At 32.5% G+C, this 16,976-nt stretch overlaps 1 protein-coding gene across 1 annotated transcript; it reads left to right on the forward strand.

Annotated features, from left to right (window-relative positions):
- Window positions 1-10,673: 10,673 nt before the first annotated feature.
- Window positions 10,674-16,954, forward strand: LOC114318490 (Phosphoglycerate mutase family protein). Its single transcript, XM_028265392.2, has 10 exons — window positions 10,674-10,862; window positions 12,043-12,110; window positions 12,259-12,366; window positions 12,510-12,589; window positions 13,323-13,485; window positions 14,500-14,574; window positions 14,707-14,795; window positions 15,631-15,750; window positions 16,428-16,472; window positions 16,557-16,954. Exons 2-10 carry the CDS (start codon window positions 12,051-12,053, stop codon window positions 16,654-16,656), a joined length of 840 nt encoding a protein of 279 aa, XP_028121193.2. The 5' UTR covers window positions 10,674-10,862; window positions 12,043-12,050; the 3' UTR covers window positions 16,657-16,954.
- Window positions 16,955-16,976: the final 22 nt, after the last annotated feature.

Consider the following 16,976-nt stretch of genomic DNA (forward strand, 5'->3'; position numbering starts at 1 on the left):
TGGGCCGGAGTGCCTTTAATCTCTCCTGGGCCGGAATACCCTTTACGGCCTTTTTTACTCAGTCCTTCGCGTTTTGGGCCTCAAAGCCCAACTCGCAGCTCGGCCCAATTTTTCCCAAAAAAATACCCTCTCATATATATATATATATACTAGCGTATGCCCGTGCCTAAAGGCACGGTATAAATAATATTAAGATTAAAATGCAGTTATAAAAATATATTAAAATATTTTTCTTTTTAAAGAACTTGTATTTGGTTATATAATTTTAAACCCATAAATGATGTATTTTAACAATCACATTAAAATGATAAAATTAAAATTAGCCCTAGCAACATGAAAAGTATTAAAATCGGAGCACAACAATTATCCAAATTTGAATTCTTCTTTTTCTCAATTGACTTCAATTTTATAGAGATGAAATTAAAATCCGTTAACCATTTATTATTTAGAAAGTCCAAACATAAATTTATGCCAAAAAAATAAAAAACAAAAACCGTTTCATCAGCAATTTATACCAACTATCAAGTAAAACTAACCCAACACATTGAAAATACAATGGAACATTTCCAAAAACAATAGAACAAACAACCCCAAATTCATGATAAAAAATGGAAAAAATACAATTGAACAAACAAACAATGGAAAATACAATTGAAAATACAATGGAACAAACTATACGTACTGGGAAAAAACTAGAAAAACACATTGGTTAAACCATACCTACTGTTTTGAATTGCAAGAAGGGAATAAAATAAATTTATCGCCTATCATATAATTTAATTAAAAACACAATTGATATTGTTAATCACTTCAATAATTAATTAAGAAGCATTAATAAGTCACTATAGAATTTAAGGTAATGCGTTTTCTTTCGGTTTTCGTTTTCTCCATCAAATGCGTCCATTCCAAGTTAAAAAAAAAAAAAAAGTATTTTTTTTTTAATGTGGGCGGATTTGATTTACTTTTACTAAACAATTGAAAGTATTTTTTTAATGTGTCGATACATGTGTGTGTGAATTCATCTGGGTTTGATTGATTTATGTTATGATGATAGAATTTATAAAAATTGTTATATTTGAATGAAGATTTTGGTGCTCCTGCTTTAGTATGCATTCTTTGTACCATCTTGATTTTGAGTCTGTTCAATTGCTTGTTCAATTTTATTTTCCATTGTTTGTTTGTTCAAGAGATCGTGCAAGCAACGTCTTTAACGTCTTTGCAGTGTTTTTGGGTTTTACAGGGCATGAGATGAGATTATTGAGCGTGCGTTTGTTATAGATAAATCTTTAGTGAGATTAAAATTATTAATTCAGATAAGTAAGTATAAAAACAAATAATAAAGAAATTAATATTGAAATTGCATAGAAATTGTGAAATTGCATTATGGAAAATACAATTGTGGTGCTTTGGTGTTTCATAAATCTAAAGTTTCGTCAACATTTAGGGTTAGTAGTTCAGATTATTCAGAATTAGATTCCTTTATTTTTGTACCATTTTCTGAGCAACCAAACAAACCACCAAGAGTCAGTTAGTGATTTGAAGAAGAAAAAAAAAAAGTTTCTAACAAATTGCTATTTTAATGGTAGGTAAACCTAAACCCAAAAGAGTTGTTCAAATGTTTTTGTTTTTTGCACCTTTTGTGGATAACAAAACAGAAAGATGAGGATAAAGAGATTACCTTGGTGAGAATCAGTTCAGTTCATGCTCCGGAGTCAGAATTTTATGTTTGGTAATTGGTAAAGACAATGAAGTCAACAAAGAAAGACGAGCGAGCAATTTCAGCTAAATAATTTCAAATCGCAATGAGAGGAAACACGTGGTTAGCAAACAGATATATAAAGCAAAAAAAGGAATTGAAACTAAAGAATTTAACTGGGAAAAAAATTACAATGATCAAATATCATTTTTACAATGCCCTTAAGTGAGAGGTTTTGACCAAACCTTGTATCATTGGAAAATACAATGCTTTTTATAGGTATCCTAGTGACGGAACAGGGAGAGAGAAGTCAAAGAAGAACCAAGAAGCATATTATAGTTCTAAAAGAAGCTGTAAAGCATCAGCTTTGTATGAATTTGGAGCAGATTAAAGCTTAGCTTCTGTTAATCCCACTTCCTCACTATCTTCTCTAAACTCTACCCTTCAGGGACCAATAAGACATTCAAATATCTGTCTATTATTGAATTGATAAACCACACCAATTTGGGAATCATGCCATAACATTTCCCAGTTAGTCGGTAGTCCTATGGGTACCAAACAACTAAGAGAGAATATTCACATATTAGCATTTTTCAGCTCAACAAACTTATATTAGACAAGTGTCATGCAGCAAAATTTGTATTGGAATAAATTTGTTTTCAGGTCAAATCAAGATATACTTATATTGCTCTTGGATGCCCCTGTAAGATTGTTGAATCGATAAATGCAAGCTCATAAAAAGGGTCCAACAGAATGTGGGTTATTATATTAATAAGACAATTAGGTACCTTAAATTTAACTGGGAAAAAAAAATTACAATGATCATTCTATTTAATAAAAAACAGAACCAGCCAAGCGACAATTTTATGACATCAACACTGCATCACTGGAAAATACAATGTAATCGGATATAATTTTTACAATGCCCTCTAGTGGGAGGTTTTGACCAAACCCTGTATCACTGGAAAATCCAACGTTATCCGAAAAAATTTGACAAACTAAAAATATTGTGGGAGTTTCACAAACTTACAAAATTTCATAAACTCAGAAGCTGTGGGAGTTTCCAGTGAAAGTCAAAAAATTGGATTTGATTATATTATGGAAAATACAATGTTATCTAGAGAAAAAAAAAATTACAAACTCAAACAATTGTGGGAGTTTCACGAACTCAGAGGCTGTGGAAGTTTACAACAGCCAATAAAAAGACTTGAGGGAATAAATAATTTAATTAGTTAGAATTAGAGGGATTTACCTGTTAGGGATGGGGATAGGCTGCAAAGAATGTAAACAAAGAAAAACTTCAATGGAAACCTCACAAAAATAAAAAGACGCGAAGGAAAAAAGATAGGTTTTAGACATCCTTACCTGCATATCTTCAAACTTATTATCTTTTAAAATTTGTGAGATAGGATATTCAATATTTCAGGCTTATGGGATCAGTAAAAACCTACTCTCAGCCCCCAACCAGTTAATTGAGTTATTTTTTACAATGCCCAAAAATTTAACTGGGAAAAAAATCACAATGATCATTCTATTTAATAAAAGATTGAACCAGCCAAGTGACAATTTTATCACATCAACACTGCTTCACTGGAAAATACAATGTTATCAGATATAATTTTTACAATGCCCTCAAGTATGAGGTTTTGACCAAACCTTGTTATCTAAAAATAAAAAATAAAAAATAAAAAAATCACAAACTCAAAAGTTGTGGGAGTTTCCAGTGAACTAATATGTATTAGATTGATTTAAAAAAAAAAAAAACATAAATGACCCGTAAACAAAACCCTAAAATAACCTGTTTGTTTATATCAGTCACAGCTCGACAGAGAGAACAGGGGAGAGACAACAACACTGAAAGGGGAAAAAGACTGAAACCAACAGATTCTAAAAAAAAATATGAACCCAACAAATTCTAAAAAACAAATAGTTTATTTCCATTACAATCTGAACCCAACAGATTCTAAAAAAAATAATATGAATGAACACATTACAGAATAAAACCCATTTGATATTAAAATACATATACATATACATATACATATACTAAGTTTCCATTACAATCTGAACCCAACATATTGGAAGTTTCATTAGCAATCAATACTTTTCCATTACAAATACTTTTCCATTTAAAAAAATCAAACTTTGAATACAAAATAATAATAAAAAAACAGAGCAAGGAAATCGTAAAAAAAAAAACAAAAAAAAAAAAAAAACAACCCAATGTTACAAACACCCAACAAATTCTAAGTTTGAATGTTTTTCTGTACATATACTAAGTTTCCATTAGAATTTGAAGCCAACAGATTCTAAGTTTTCCATTTAACAAAATACTTTTCCATTACAAATACTTTTCCATTTAAAAAAAATCAAACTTTGAACACAAAAATAAAATAAAATAACAGAGCAGGGAAATCGTAAAAAAAAAACAACCCAATGGAACAAATACCCAACATAATTTAAGTTTAATGCTTTTCCATTTACAAATACTTTTTCATTTAAAAATTAAACAAAAAAAACTAACTTGGATATTGGAACCTTCCTATTAATTAAAACAATCAATCAACAAAAATAAAAACACAGATGAGTGAAACAAAAACCCAAAAAAAACTGACCAGGAAAGAAAGGATGCATGAAAACAACCCAAACATCCAAAAATGAGAGAACAAAACAAATTCTAAGTTTGGAAAAAAATTACTTTCCATTTACAAATACTTTTCCATTTAAAAAAAATCAAATTTTGAATACAAAATAAAAAAAGATTGCACACACAACAACAGATTATTTTGGGTCGAAAACAGAGCAGGGAAAATCGGGGAAAAAAAAAACTAAATCTGAATGAAACCAGAAAAAAAACACTGGACTGGATTTTGGCATAATCAAACAACCAGATAGAGAGATACAAACCAGTTCACGTTACCTTGTGAGCCGAGTTCGAGAAACTAACTTTTAAGGTAATCGCACTTACATCAAAACCAATAGAGCTCTTCTCCTCATTCAAGCCTAGAAATTTATTGCGGAGCTCTCCTTCCACTATCCACTGTTGTTACTATAACATTTTAACTCAGCTCCATTCACAAACACAAAAACAACATACAAATTTTTTTTTTTTAATGGGCAAATGCTCATGTAAAAACCAGTTAGGAGAAAATTGTACATTTGCAAGAGGAGATTTAAAGCTAGCATTCCCTATAGCACCACTGTTGTTTTTCCTTAGTTAATGAATCCCTGCTGTTCTATTCCAGCGGTTGGTTCCATTTGAACTTCAGCTAAAACTCAAAAATAATATATCTCAAAGATTCAAAAGAAAAAAAAAAATCTCTCATGCTTATTTTGTCAAACAACTTGTGAACAATGCATTAGTACAATTAAACTTGTATGTAAATTGATGAAATTTAGAGAAGCCCCTAAATATGAATAACAAATTGAAAATTATATAAAAGTACCACTATGATATAAGGAGTATTAACCCACAATAGAAACCAATACTTGGATTACTCTATGTCTTTGGTATCCAATTTTTTTTTAAAAAAAGCATTTAAGTCATCATCACCATAACATAAAAGGTCCAAAAAAATTTAAAAATAAGAAGCAATGATAAATTCTGTAATCACCATAACATTTAACACCTTCAATTCAACTAAAACATTTTTATAAAAAAAAAAAAAAAGAATTTGAAAGAGGGGAAGTGATTTGCCACAGAACAACTCTATCGAAGCTCAAATAATCATCAAAAACAAAAACAAAATCAAATAACATAGGTTACACCTATAAAACAATAAAAACAAAATCATATGTTCCAAATGAGAGTACAGATCATGGATTTGGATAGGAATTTGAAAAAAAAAAAAAAAAAAAACAACAACAACAACGAAAAAAGGTAAGGGAAATGTCAATGAAATATAAGCTAAATTTTTTATCCATTTCTCTCACCTTTCCCTTTTACAATGCAAGGGAAGGGAAGACTCCATCTCTTTATAGTGAGGTTACTTCTTTACAACTACCAATAAGTAACCAAACAAATGTGACATCACAACTCGCAAATATGAGTGCCAAAAAAGCACAAAAATAATTTCTATGAGCATATAGAAAAACAAACCAAGCACTCTTGCTAGGAACCCCCCCCCCAAAAAAATAAATAAATAAATAAATAAATGAATAAAAAGAAAATACTACACACTAAACCAAGCACACCAATCAACTACTAATAATCATGCTAGAAAGACCATTATATAAGATTCCCATCAACAGACAGTAAATAGCAATTAATCATAATCACTCTGACCAAAAAATAAAATAAAATACAATCACTCTGATCAAAAAATAAAATAAAATACAATCACTGTTTCAATCCTCCATTGTGAGTGACAATTTTTTAACATGAAAAACACAATCACTCTTGCAAGTAAAATCTATTATATCATCACAATTAGATGACAATGCTGCAGCAAACAAAGATAACTCCTCATGGAGTTGAAAACAAAGTTATAAAAAAAATAATAAAATAAGAATGAGAAGAGAACGAAAACACAGAAAAAGTTTAGCACTTGAAAACAAAATCAACAACCATCGGTACATTAATGAGTTTTAGAGTGAGGGAGCACACATGGGTACATTTCTTTGAAGTATAAACTTAGATATGCCAACTCATGAAAGAAATTTCAGTACACACAGTCCCTCTAATTGTGGTAGGGAGCACACATGGGTACATTTTTTGATCTTGAAACTTCGCCCCTACAGTTAAAAATTTCAATATATACATTTCAGTACACAGTTACAACGTCAATTTCTATTTAAAGAGAGAAAGAGAAAGATTTACAAACCAAGAAAAAAGCTACTTGTTTGATAACCTTTGAATTGGCTATAACATGGATATCTTCAGCTTCATAATGTGAGGAGCTGCAATCTAAAAAATCAGCTGTCTCTTTGATAGCCTTCCACCAACAAACAACAATTTATCCAACTAAAATTAAAAATAAAAAACTTGAAGCATATTTCAGTACACTATTACAATATCAATTTTTATTTAGAGCCAAAAGGAGTTATCAAAGTTCATCAATGTGGCTTCCACCCAAGAAACTATGATATATCACAAAAATATTAACAGACACATCCATATAAAGAGAGAAAGAGAAAGATTTACTAACCAAGAAAAAAGCTATCGCTTTGATAACCTTTGAATTGGCTACAATTTAAAATGCGAGGAGCTACAATTTAAAAATCAGTTGTCTCTTTGATAACCTTCCACCAACAAACAACAATAATTTATCCAACTAAAATTAAAAATAAAAAACTTGAAGCATATATATATAATATAGGGGTACCAGAGAGCTCCCATGGGGGTTCGAAGTAGAGAGAGAAAGAGAAGACGATGAGGGAGGAGAAGAAGACGGCGGTGTCGATGTAGTAGTGGTAGTGAAGTTGGTGGTAGGGAACCGAGGAGCCAACTCGGTGAGTTTGACAGCTGCTTCTTCTCTTTTGCTCAATCGGAAACCCTAGCCAACTCCGAGATTGATCTCCCCTGCGATTTCGTTGCTTCTTCTCTCTTGCTCTCCCCTGCGATTGTTCTCTCTTGCTTTTTCTTCTTCAACCTAGATCAGATTTCAACTGATCCAGAAGAAGAACAGAGAGGGAGAGTAAGATAAAGAGGGAAGGTGGGGAGGAGACGTGGGTAGGTGGAAAGGCGGGGGGAATTGTTTGGGCAGAAATCATCTATTGATTTGAACCATTGATGTTTATTAGAGTTGATCTGAGCCTTTGAAATTAAATGTATCTCTGATACATTTTATGCATTTTCAAAAACCCTCCTATCTTATTATATAGATTTGAAGTCAAAATTCTATTAATAAAAAAACTCTTTTTTTTAGCTTTTGAACAAATCACACCACTCCCATTATTTCTTCTCTTTCTCAAAATTCACTTTCATGATCACTTTTTTAAGATAACCCAATTTAAACCTAATTTAAATTTTGAGTTCAAATTTATCTACCTTTCTCCCTCATTATATAGATAAGAAATAATAAAATAAGAATTAACTGTAATCTGCTAAGTGTTTTATTTTGTCTGGTATTTTCTCGTTTCACTTTTGGATCTACCTCCAGGTTAAGAGGCAATGGGGTCTATTGGTTTGCATTCTGTTTCATGGTTAGTGATGTACTTAGAGTAATTAGTATTTTCTATTCAGACCTCAGGGATCTCTGCTGGTATAGGAATTGATATTTAAGAATTCTATAGTGCAGTTGTTTGGCCCAATCCAAACCTCATCAGGGTTATTTAAAATCCTGCTAATCTGTTTCCGTCATTAATTACATTGATTTATTTAAGGTTTTTTCAAGCCACTTGAAGTTGTGGAATAGGAAGTTGATCTGTAGCTTTACAGTTTGGATTTCACTTATTTTTCTCCTTTGTTGCAGAGAGATTGGAGCAAGACATGAGTGGAATTCTCATAACTATCTGCAATCATTCTTTCCATTGCTCTTGTATTTCTAAGTGGACAGATTCTTCTTGTCCCTTAACTATCTTAGATCTTCTTGGCATGATTTACTTATTTATGTTGGCCAAGTACTTTAAGACGCTACATGGGGAAAATGAACTTAGATCTCCACATATCCTATCCTTTATGGTTGAAACTAAGCAAATCATTCTTTCAACTGAGATTTTAAATCATTGGAATGAGTCTAATAACATAGGTAGCTTTGTGTGTCAGGCCATATAAATGTTGGTTCATTACTATTTGTTGGATTGTTACGGTATTTGAATTCCACTTGTCAATTAAAAAAAAAATTAAAATAAAAAAGATATTGGCTTAAATTTTGCTTGGTGTTTAGCCTTAATTCTCTTTATCATATGCCATTTAAGACTTGGTTCAATTTTCAACAAATGGTATTCCTTTTCCCTCCGAGAGTTAGGTCGACGAATGACTGTTTTGTGAGTATATATCGACTCAAGGTTTTGCTAATAACCAAGCTAGCTTAGAGTTTAATAATCTGACAGTTTTAACACTTATCCCACATTTAAGGACGTAAAAAGTAAAAAGGGTGTACCCAGTGCATGAAGCTCCTGCTTTAGCGGGAGAAGGGTTGGTGTACGCAAATGGGCCCTTCTGTATACAAATTAGCAGTATTCATGTTGTGCAAATGGGCCCTTCTGTTATGTATTTGGAAGTTGTATAACTTGTATTGTCCTTTTGTCATCCAACTCATTCTAGACTTTCAAGTATATCGTGTATATTCATTATCAGTTGCAGAACATTTCTTCTAGATGAACAATTGTGGAAAAAGAGCATACCATTTCATGGAGAATATCTATATTCATGCTAGAGAGACAGAGAACCTAACTCACGGGGATGAGCGGAAAGTGGCAAAGCCGGAAATCAAAACCCATCAAATCTACAGAGAGAGTATTCTCTAGTATATGAATTTCTATGGATTTCTGTGGATTAAACCCATCAAATCCATTTCAAATTTTAGAAATCAAAACCCATCAAACCAATCAAACCCATTTCAGAAATCACAACCACAACAAATTAAAATAGTTTACAGCAAATTAAAATTGGAGACTTACAGTTTCACCATCTCTCTACGTTTGCTTTGGGAAGACATGGTGGCCAACTCATCAAACTCTTGACGATAGAGGACGATCTGAGATCTGGGAGGGAGAAGAGTGGCTTTCGGTGGAGATCGGAGGCGACGCAACGATGGAAGCGAAGTGACAGTGGAGAGTGGAGAGTGGAGAGGAGGGAGAGGAAGAGAGAGATCTCTGAGGGGAGAGAGAGAGACCTAAGAAGTTTGAGAGAGAGAGAGAGAGAGAGAAAGTATGCAAATAACGTTTGGGTGCAGGAGAGAGAGGATTGTTTTGGGCGGGATGTTGAAAATATCACAAACCATCTTAGCCCTTAATGGTTAAAAACAAATCATCTCAGCTGTTGAAATAAAATGTATTTCTCATACATTTTGAGACAAATTCAAAAACCTTTCTCCCTTATTATATAGATATTTTTTGTATTTTTGATATTTAATAATTTTTTGATTTTTTTTTTACAAATATTATGCATATATTTATATTTATATTAGGTGTATTTAAAAATAAAGAAAATACAAAAAAAATAAAATAAAAAATAGGAAAACAAAAAAATAAAAAATTTGAAAACGTAAATTCTAAAAATAGAAATCAAGTGTGTGTGGTGTGGGTGCAAGTTCCATCTCTCCATTTGGGCCAAGTTTGACAAGTTAAAAAAAAGTTAAAAAGTTACTTAAAAAGTTAAAAAGTTATCACTATTTATCAAAAATAAAAAATTACGACTGTATAATTTCTAACCTTAATTTTTCCCTACACACTAATTTATACAATTTTTTTATACACATTTTTTCATAAAAAGTCAAAAAATTAACTCAAACATCCATATTTTTTTCCTCAATTTTTTAGTCTAAAATGACAAAAAAAAATTTATTTAGGACACCCCAAACAACCTTTTATATTCTTCCAAAAATAAAACTGAAATGGCCAGTGGAATGAGGTCTCATTTGGAAACAGACTAATTTAGTAATTTTTTTGCTATTTGTCTAAAATATGAGCTAAAAAAAACTAGTATGTTTGAGATGACTTTTTGACTTTTTACGAAAAAATATGTAAAAAGTATAGAGAAAGAAGAATTTTTAACTTTTTGATATAAATTATTAACTTTTTGTGTATTTGGCAAGTGGGTTTGCAGGCTTTTTTGGCTATTTTAGCCACAAAAAACAAAATAGGCTATTTTAGCCATAACAAACAAAACATCACATCCAACCCATAATCATTACATTCTTCTCTCACAAAAAAACTCAAAAAGTTCTTCCCAAACCAAGCTTTTAAGCCCAGACTAAAATAGCCAAAAAAAATTAAAAAGTCAAAAAGTCAACCCACTTTCCAAACGGAGGCATAACTTTTTGATTTTTTATTTTTTTTTTTACTAAAAAATCAAAAAGTTGGCAAACAAGGCCTCTGCTCTGAGTCCCGTCAGTGTCTGAGGCACTTCAAGGACTATCACCCAACACCACTCACTCACTGGTGGTGTGCTAGTCTCGCTCTCTCTCTCTCACATGTTCAAAGTTATCTTATCTGCATCTTCATCATCGAAACCTCAATAATTTCGTCTCTCCGCTCGGTGCTTCCTCCTCTTCTCTCTCCGGTACACAAATTTTCCAAACCCTAATTACTTCAAAATGTACGGTTCCTAACCTAGCTTTCAAATTTTCTCGGCTCTCAATGCATTTATTTTTTCGTGTTCCATGTTTCAAATTTGCCAGATTGTAACGATGGTTTAGTGACTATGATTAAAGAATTATCGGTTTTCATTTTGTATGATTTGATTTTTGAATTTGCTTCTATGATTAGGATTACTGTGAATTTAGAATTGGTTGTGATGATATTTCAAACTAGGTTTAACTGTTTGGGCATGATCAGAGGACACTATTAATGGGTTAATCTGTAGTAATGCTGTGAAGTATTTGTAGCTGTTGATCGATTCACATTTTGATTCGTCGTTGTTCTATGCAATCAATAGGTCCATGATATAGTCTGATGTTGCTTGATTTTCCATGCCTGACATTCTCATTGTTTCCTGGCTAGTTGCAGCTTCAAATCTGTATTGACTAATATGAATTTCATGCATGATGTTGTATTTTGGAGCATTTCTCGAATTGGATGGGCCATATGACCTAGGTTTATGAAAGGCAAATTATTGAAGCTTTTTCTTTCACAGCAAGTGTCTCCTTTCCTCGATTCCCTTCCCTCAACTATTTTTAGTTAAGAACGCCTAGGTTCCAAAATTGTCAAATTGGGGCTATTAGATTGATCAATGCAGTCTGTCTTTCCAACCAAACAAATCCACCCTTGTTGCCCTTCTCTGCTATGGAGTATAATCTATCACCCTATGTTGAATAAATAGTTGTGCAGTCTGGACTCCAGATAGTGATGAGCAAAAGTTTACATCATTAGACATGACAATATAAGCTTTAATGTTCAGAATGAATAGAGATGTTCTTGGAATCTGAAACAAAGGTTGTAAGTTATTGATCCATGAAAATTGTGGAGGGGAAGCACCACCAAGTAAAGCAGAATATCTGTGTTGCTATTTTTTTTTTTTAACTGGATTGAACTTGATTACTAGTTTTCAAGTAATTTTGAAAAGGTTTCTTGTTTTAAAAGTAGCTTGTAATTTTTTTTTCTTGCTGAAATGTGTAAATTTAGAAGTGGTTACGTAGTAATCATTTTGAGATATCCTATAGAACTTTGAAGAATATTTGATGTTCTCTTGCTCTATTTTGCTAATGGCCTTTTTTTTTTAAGTTACTTTTTGTTTTATGCAGTTTAAAAAATGGATATTAGTGGAGGTCCAAGTTTGTACCCATTGCACCGTTGCAAAACTCTTCACATTGTAGGTGTCAAATTCATTTTTTATTTCTATATTTTATGCTGCCCAATCCAATGTCTTTTGTTTAAAGGACATTCAAGACCACTATCTTTCTTGGCTTTTGCAAATGCTTTCCAAGCCATTGTTGTCTTATATAAAACCTTACATCTAGGTGAGGCATGCACAAGGAATTCACAATGTAGATGGAGATAAGAACTATAAAGCATACATGTCGCCTGAATATTTTGATGCACAGCTTACTCCACTGGGCTGGCAGCAGGTGGGAAACCAATCATTTGTATGTTATTATGCAAACTCGTTTGAATAATGGAAAACTTGTAATAAGTATATTCTTACATATATAGTCCTGACTCCTGAGCAAAATTTTGAGTCTAATGTGAAATTTTTGTACTACTGTAACAGGTTGATAATTTGCGTAAACATGTCCAATCACGTGGCCTTTTTAAGAGCATTGAATTAGTTATCACGTCCCCTTTATTAAGGTATTAATGCTGGTTTTCTGTACTTTTATACATGATATTCTAATTCTACACAATTTTCTATCACTAATTATTAGATAAGCCTAAAATGTCACTTTTTAATTGAATATTGTTTTCTTAACTTATTGTCAGGACTTGGGAAGATGGAAAATTTAGTTACTAGCATGAAAGTGAATATGCTTCTTGAAAAGTGTTAGTGTATTTGTAGATATGTGAAAAGGTTCTTGAATGTTCTATTATATCTAGAATGACTTTCGCTGTTATGCACTTGAATGATTTAGTGACAGTTGGAAAGGCTTGCTTTTGGCCATAAATTGGTTACAAGGTACAAAACACACTTAGAAGTATTTAATTAGGAATTTGAATTTCCGAAATGTGAATCCGTCAACTTCTAGTTAATACACAACAGTTATGTTGGATGAATAACCTTTCTTTTGACCAATTCTTAGACTTTTAGAGGTTTTTGATACATGCAAAGGTGTATAGTATTTTTTTTTTTTTGGGTGGATGCTGTATTTTTTAATGAAATTTTATTGTTTATAAAAATATGTTGGCTGAATAACAGAGTTGTAGGTTCATCTGTTTATTCCTTGTTTTCAAACCACAGATATTGTGTGTGGATGTTCTTGCTTTGGGATTTTTTATTTATTTATTTATTTTTTTTAAAGTCAGATAAGGCATTCTTTGGTAATTTATTTCTTGCATTGGATTATGGTTACTTACTATGGCATTGCAGGACTATGCAAACAGCTGTTGGAGTATTTGGTGGTGACGGCTATACAGACAAGATTGATGCATTACCACTAATGGTGGCAAATGCAGGAAATAGTGACCGTCCTGCAATTTCAAGTCTAAATTCCCCACCTATCATTGCAGTAGAGCTTTGTCGAGAACATTTGGTACGGTCTTGTATAGAAATATTTGTGTCTTTAATTTGTAGTTTATTTTTCTACTATGTTTGAGCACCATATGAATGTTGCTTTTATTGCAGCAATAGGTAACATTAGGAAAGGAATCTTAAACATGCCTCTCTTTTCACTTCTCTATAATGTCGTTGATGGCTGAATAGTAAGTTGTGTAGCAAAGTTGAAACTTGTAGGTGTGATTGGAGAAAGTTGGCATGAAGACCAATAGAGGAAACCTTAAAGATCTGTGGGGGAGCTAATCAAAGCTTCTGTAGCTAAGCTATGCGAGAGAGGGATAATATATAATTATATATTAGTAGATAGTTTAGAAAGCTATTAGCTGTTTTTAAAGATAGTCAGACACTGTATGGAAAGGAAAAACTAATACTTCGAAACATGGCACAATTGTTTGTAATTCTTCTTTTAAATGCATATATGCTTGTCAGATGGTTGAATGTATTGTTGTCAGCACTAGGGTTCATTCCTAATTTGCATGAGTAAACCAGGGCATTAAGACATTAGTTTCTAGTAGTTTCATTATTAACCTTTTATGTGATTATCCATAGTTCTTTTTAATGCATATTCTTCTGAAAAAGTTGAACTACAGTTGTACATGAGATGAGGTTTTGATGGTCATTTGCATGTGTAATCTGGCCAAGTAGATTTTAGTTCGAAATGAATTTTAGCATACATCTTTTGTGAGAGATTAAAAACGTCTAGATGAGTTCTTTCTCTCTCCTTTCACATGTGAGGCTTTGATGTGATGTAACCTATATGAGTGAGTTGGCAAGGGTTGCTTAGCCTTCGATTGGGTAATTGTTAGAAACCCCTGATTTTTCTTGCTATAGAGGTAGTTCGGTGTCCACATTTATTAATTCTATAAGGTTAAAACTGAAGCTTCTAGAACTCTTGCTAATCTTGGCATGTAATAGCTGGTGTGCTTCTTTTTACCCCCAAAAAAAAAAAATATGAAAAAAAGATTTAAACCTGGTTAAAATAATTTTGCAGGGTGTTCATCCTTGTGATAGGAGGAGAAGCATCAGTGACTATCAATGCCTTTTTCCAGCGGTGGATTTTTCACTGGCAAGTATTTTGATATTAGTAATGCTTATGTAAAGTGGTACTAAACATTTGTCTGCAATGCTATCATTATTATCAATTGAACATATTCAAGCATGGTCCTATTACATTCATAATACCTTTTGACTTTGTTAGATAGAAAGTGACGATGATTTATTATGGAAAGCCAATATAAGAGAGACAAAGGAAGAACTTGCAGCTAGGGGAATGGAGTTCATGAACTGGTGAATACCTTTTGATATTCATGTCAATAAAGTGGATTTATTGATTCTTTCTGGATCCTTTAATGCATTTTAAAAGTACTTTAGTCAGATACATGTGAATTAAAGATTGCCCATGAAACTTTAGACTCCAAGACTTTTACCTCGATTGTCTTCTCATGTTTCAATATTAAGTATGAAAAAGGTGCTGTCATGGCAAAAAGTGTTTCATTAAATTGTGTATTGGCCGTCACATGATAATTTCATTTTTGGTGCCTAAATGTATGCACAAGATGCTCAATGTGTTGTCATAATAATTCTCTATAATCACCTGAAGAACACAGATCCCTTTGTGTTGTCCCGAGTTGTATACTTAGCTTGACTCTTATCTTTTTCTATTGCATTAGGTAGTCTGGTGTACATGTCCTTTTCAACTCATCATTCACAAGAACATCTATAATTCTGTATGTGTAGCTCCATTTCATATCAATTTATTTATTTATTTTTGGTGGGTAATTTTCATCTCAGTTAGTGAGGAACATGTATTTAAATGGTTCCCAATAAATAAAAGTTACAATTGATTTGTTGATTTACCAGATAGATTGTTCCCTCCACTTACTGACCCCACTTGAGTGGGACTCGAAGGTTTAGTATGGTTAATTCCCCTCTCCCCCCCCCCCCCCCCTCCCCAAAACAACTTCTATATGTGTTCGTACAACTATTTTTCTCATAATTTGGTGTATTCATCAGGATGTTTAATTTGTGGTGAAACTTTGTTAGAACTCAAGCCTCGCCCTTTTTATACAAAACAATAAGAACTTGAGCCACCTTATTGACAAATTTCTTTTATTCTATACAGGTTGTGGACACGGAAAGAAAAGGAGATAGCCATCATCACACATAGTGGATTCTTGTTTCACACACTAAATGCATTCGGCAATGACTGTCACCCTTTGGTTAAGAAAGAAATTTGCAAGCAGTAAGTATCCACGAACCCATTGTTTGCAAGACCATGTGAGTTCTTGTCTTTGTGAAGGATTGATTTTCTTTTCATCTGGGTGGTTAGAACTTCTCTCTCTCTCTCTCTCTCTCTCTCTCTCTCTCTCTCTTTCTTGGTCAAAGGTTAGAGCCTGTAATTTCATTAAAAATTTCTCTCCAAGGTGGCTAATATTTTTGTTTTACTCTTCCTATAGAAACACGGATATTATTATTTTCTTCTGCTTTGATAGGCACCAAAAAAACCAAAACAAAACACAACACTACAAAAAACAAAAACAAAATTTCCATTGCTAGAATTGTTTTTCTTGAAACAAAAAAAACTAGTACTCAATAATGCTTAGTTTTGATATACTGTAAGTTGTTGACTAGAAAGATGAAACACTATTGTGCATACACTTTTTCTCAATTTCTTATGTATGTGGTTTCTTTCTTTTCTATGCTAAACATTGTTTACTCAAACAGAACAATAGTAAAAGTCAAAATTATTCTCTGTGAGCTAGCAATCATTTCCATAATCTGCTTCTAAAACTTGTAAACTTGGTGCAAATTCATTTCTTTAATATTCTTCTCTCTATTTAAGATTTGAAAATGGAAAAGAAGTAACAGAAAAATTAGCATCGTAGTCTTCACCTGAACTTTTGCAACATGTATCTGCAGTTTTGCAAATTGCGAGCTTCGCTCTATGATTATTGTGGACAAAAGGTAAAGTTCTCAATTGATTGGCTGCTATATGAATTCCTCTTGGTTGTTTGGGGTCCCGATTTTGATTTCTCTTATATCCTCCAGCATGTCAGGATCAGATCCCTCAACAACTAATTATCCAGGAAAGATACCCCCTGGTCCTGATCTCCCTAGTGATGGTGTAGACGAGAAGAACTTGAAGTAAGCCAAAGCCCAATTCTGGATATGTAAAGAACATCCAATTCATTAGCTTTCAAGGTGAATGTATTGACCACATGATTCGAATATTCCCGAATATCACAAGCATTCCTTTTGTTATGCCATTATGGATTTAAAAAGAGTCGACAGTCATTACAGAGGGCTTTTGTTTAGCTCATTTCTCAGGCAGCTCCTTTGGTGGGGGAGATGAAGAAGGTAGTATTATAACTTTTTACTTACCATTGAAATTAACTTAGTACTTCCAATTTTTTAAAGGTATGATACCTGAATTTCTATTTTTGTAACTATAGTTAGAACTGTTGAGTA

Source organism: Camellia sinensis, chromosome 12, assembly GCF_055761805.1.
Source record: "Camellia sinensis isolate YWXY chromosome 12, ASM5576180v1, whole genome shotgun sequence".
Lineage (NCBI taxonomy): Eukaryota > Viridiplantae > Streptophyta > Magnoliopsida > Ericales > Theaceae > Camellia > Camellia sinensis.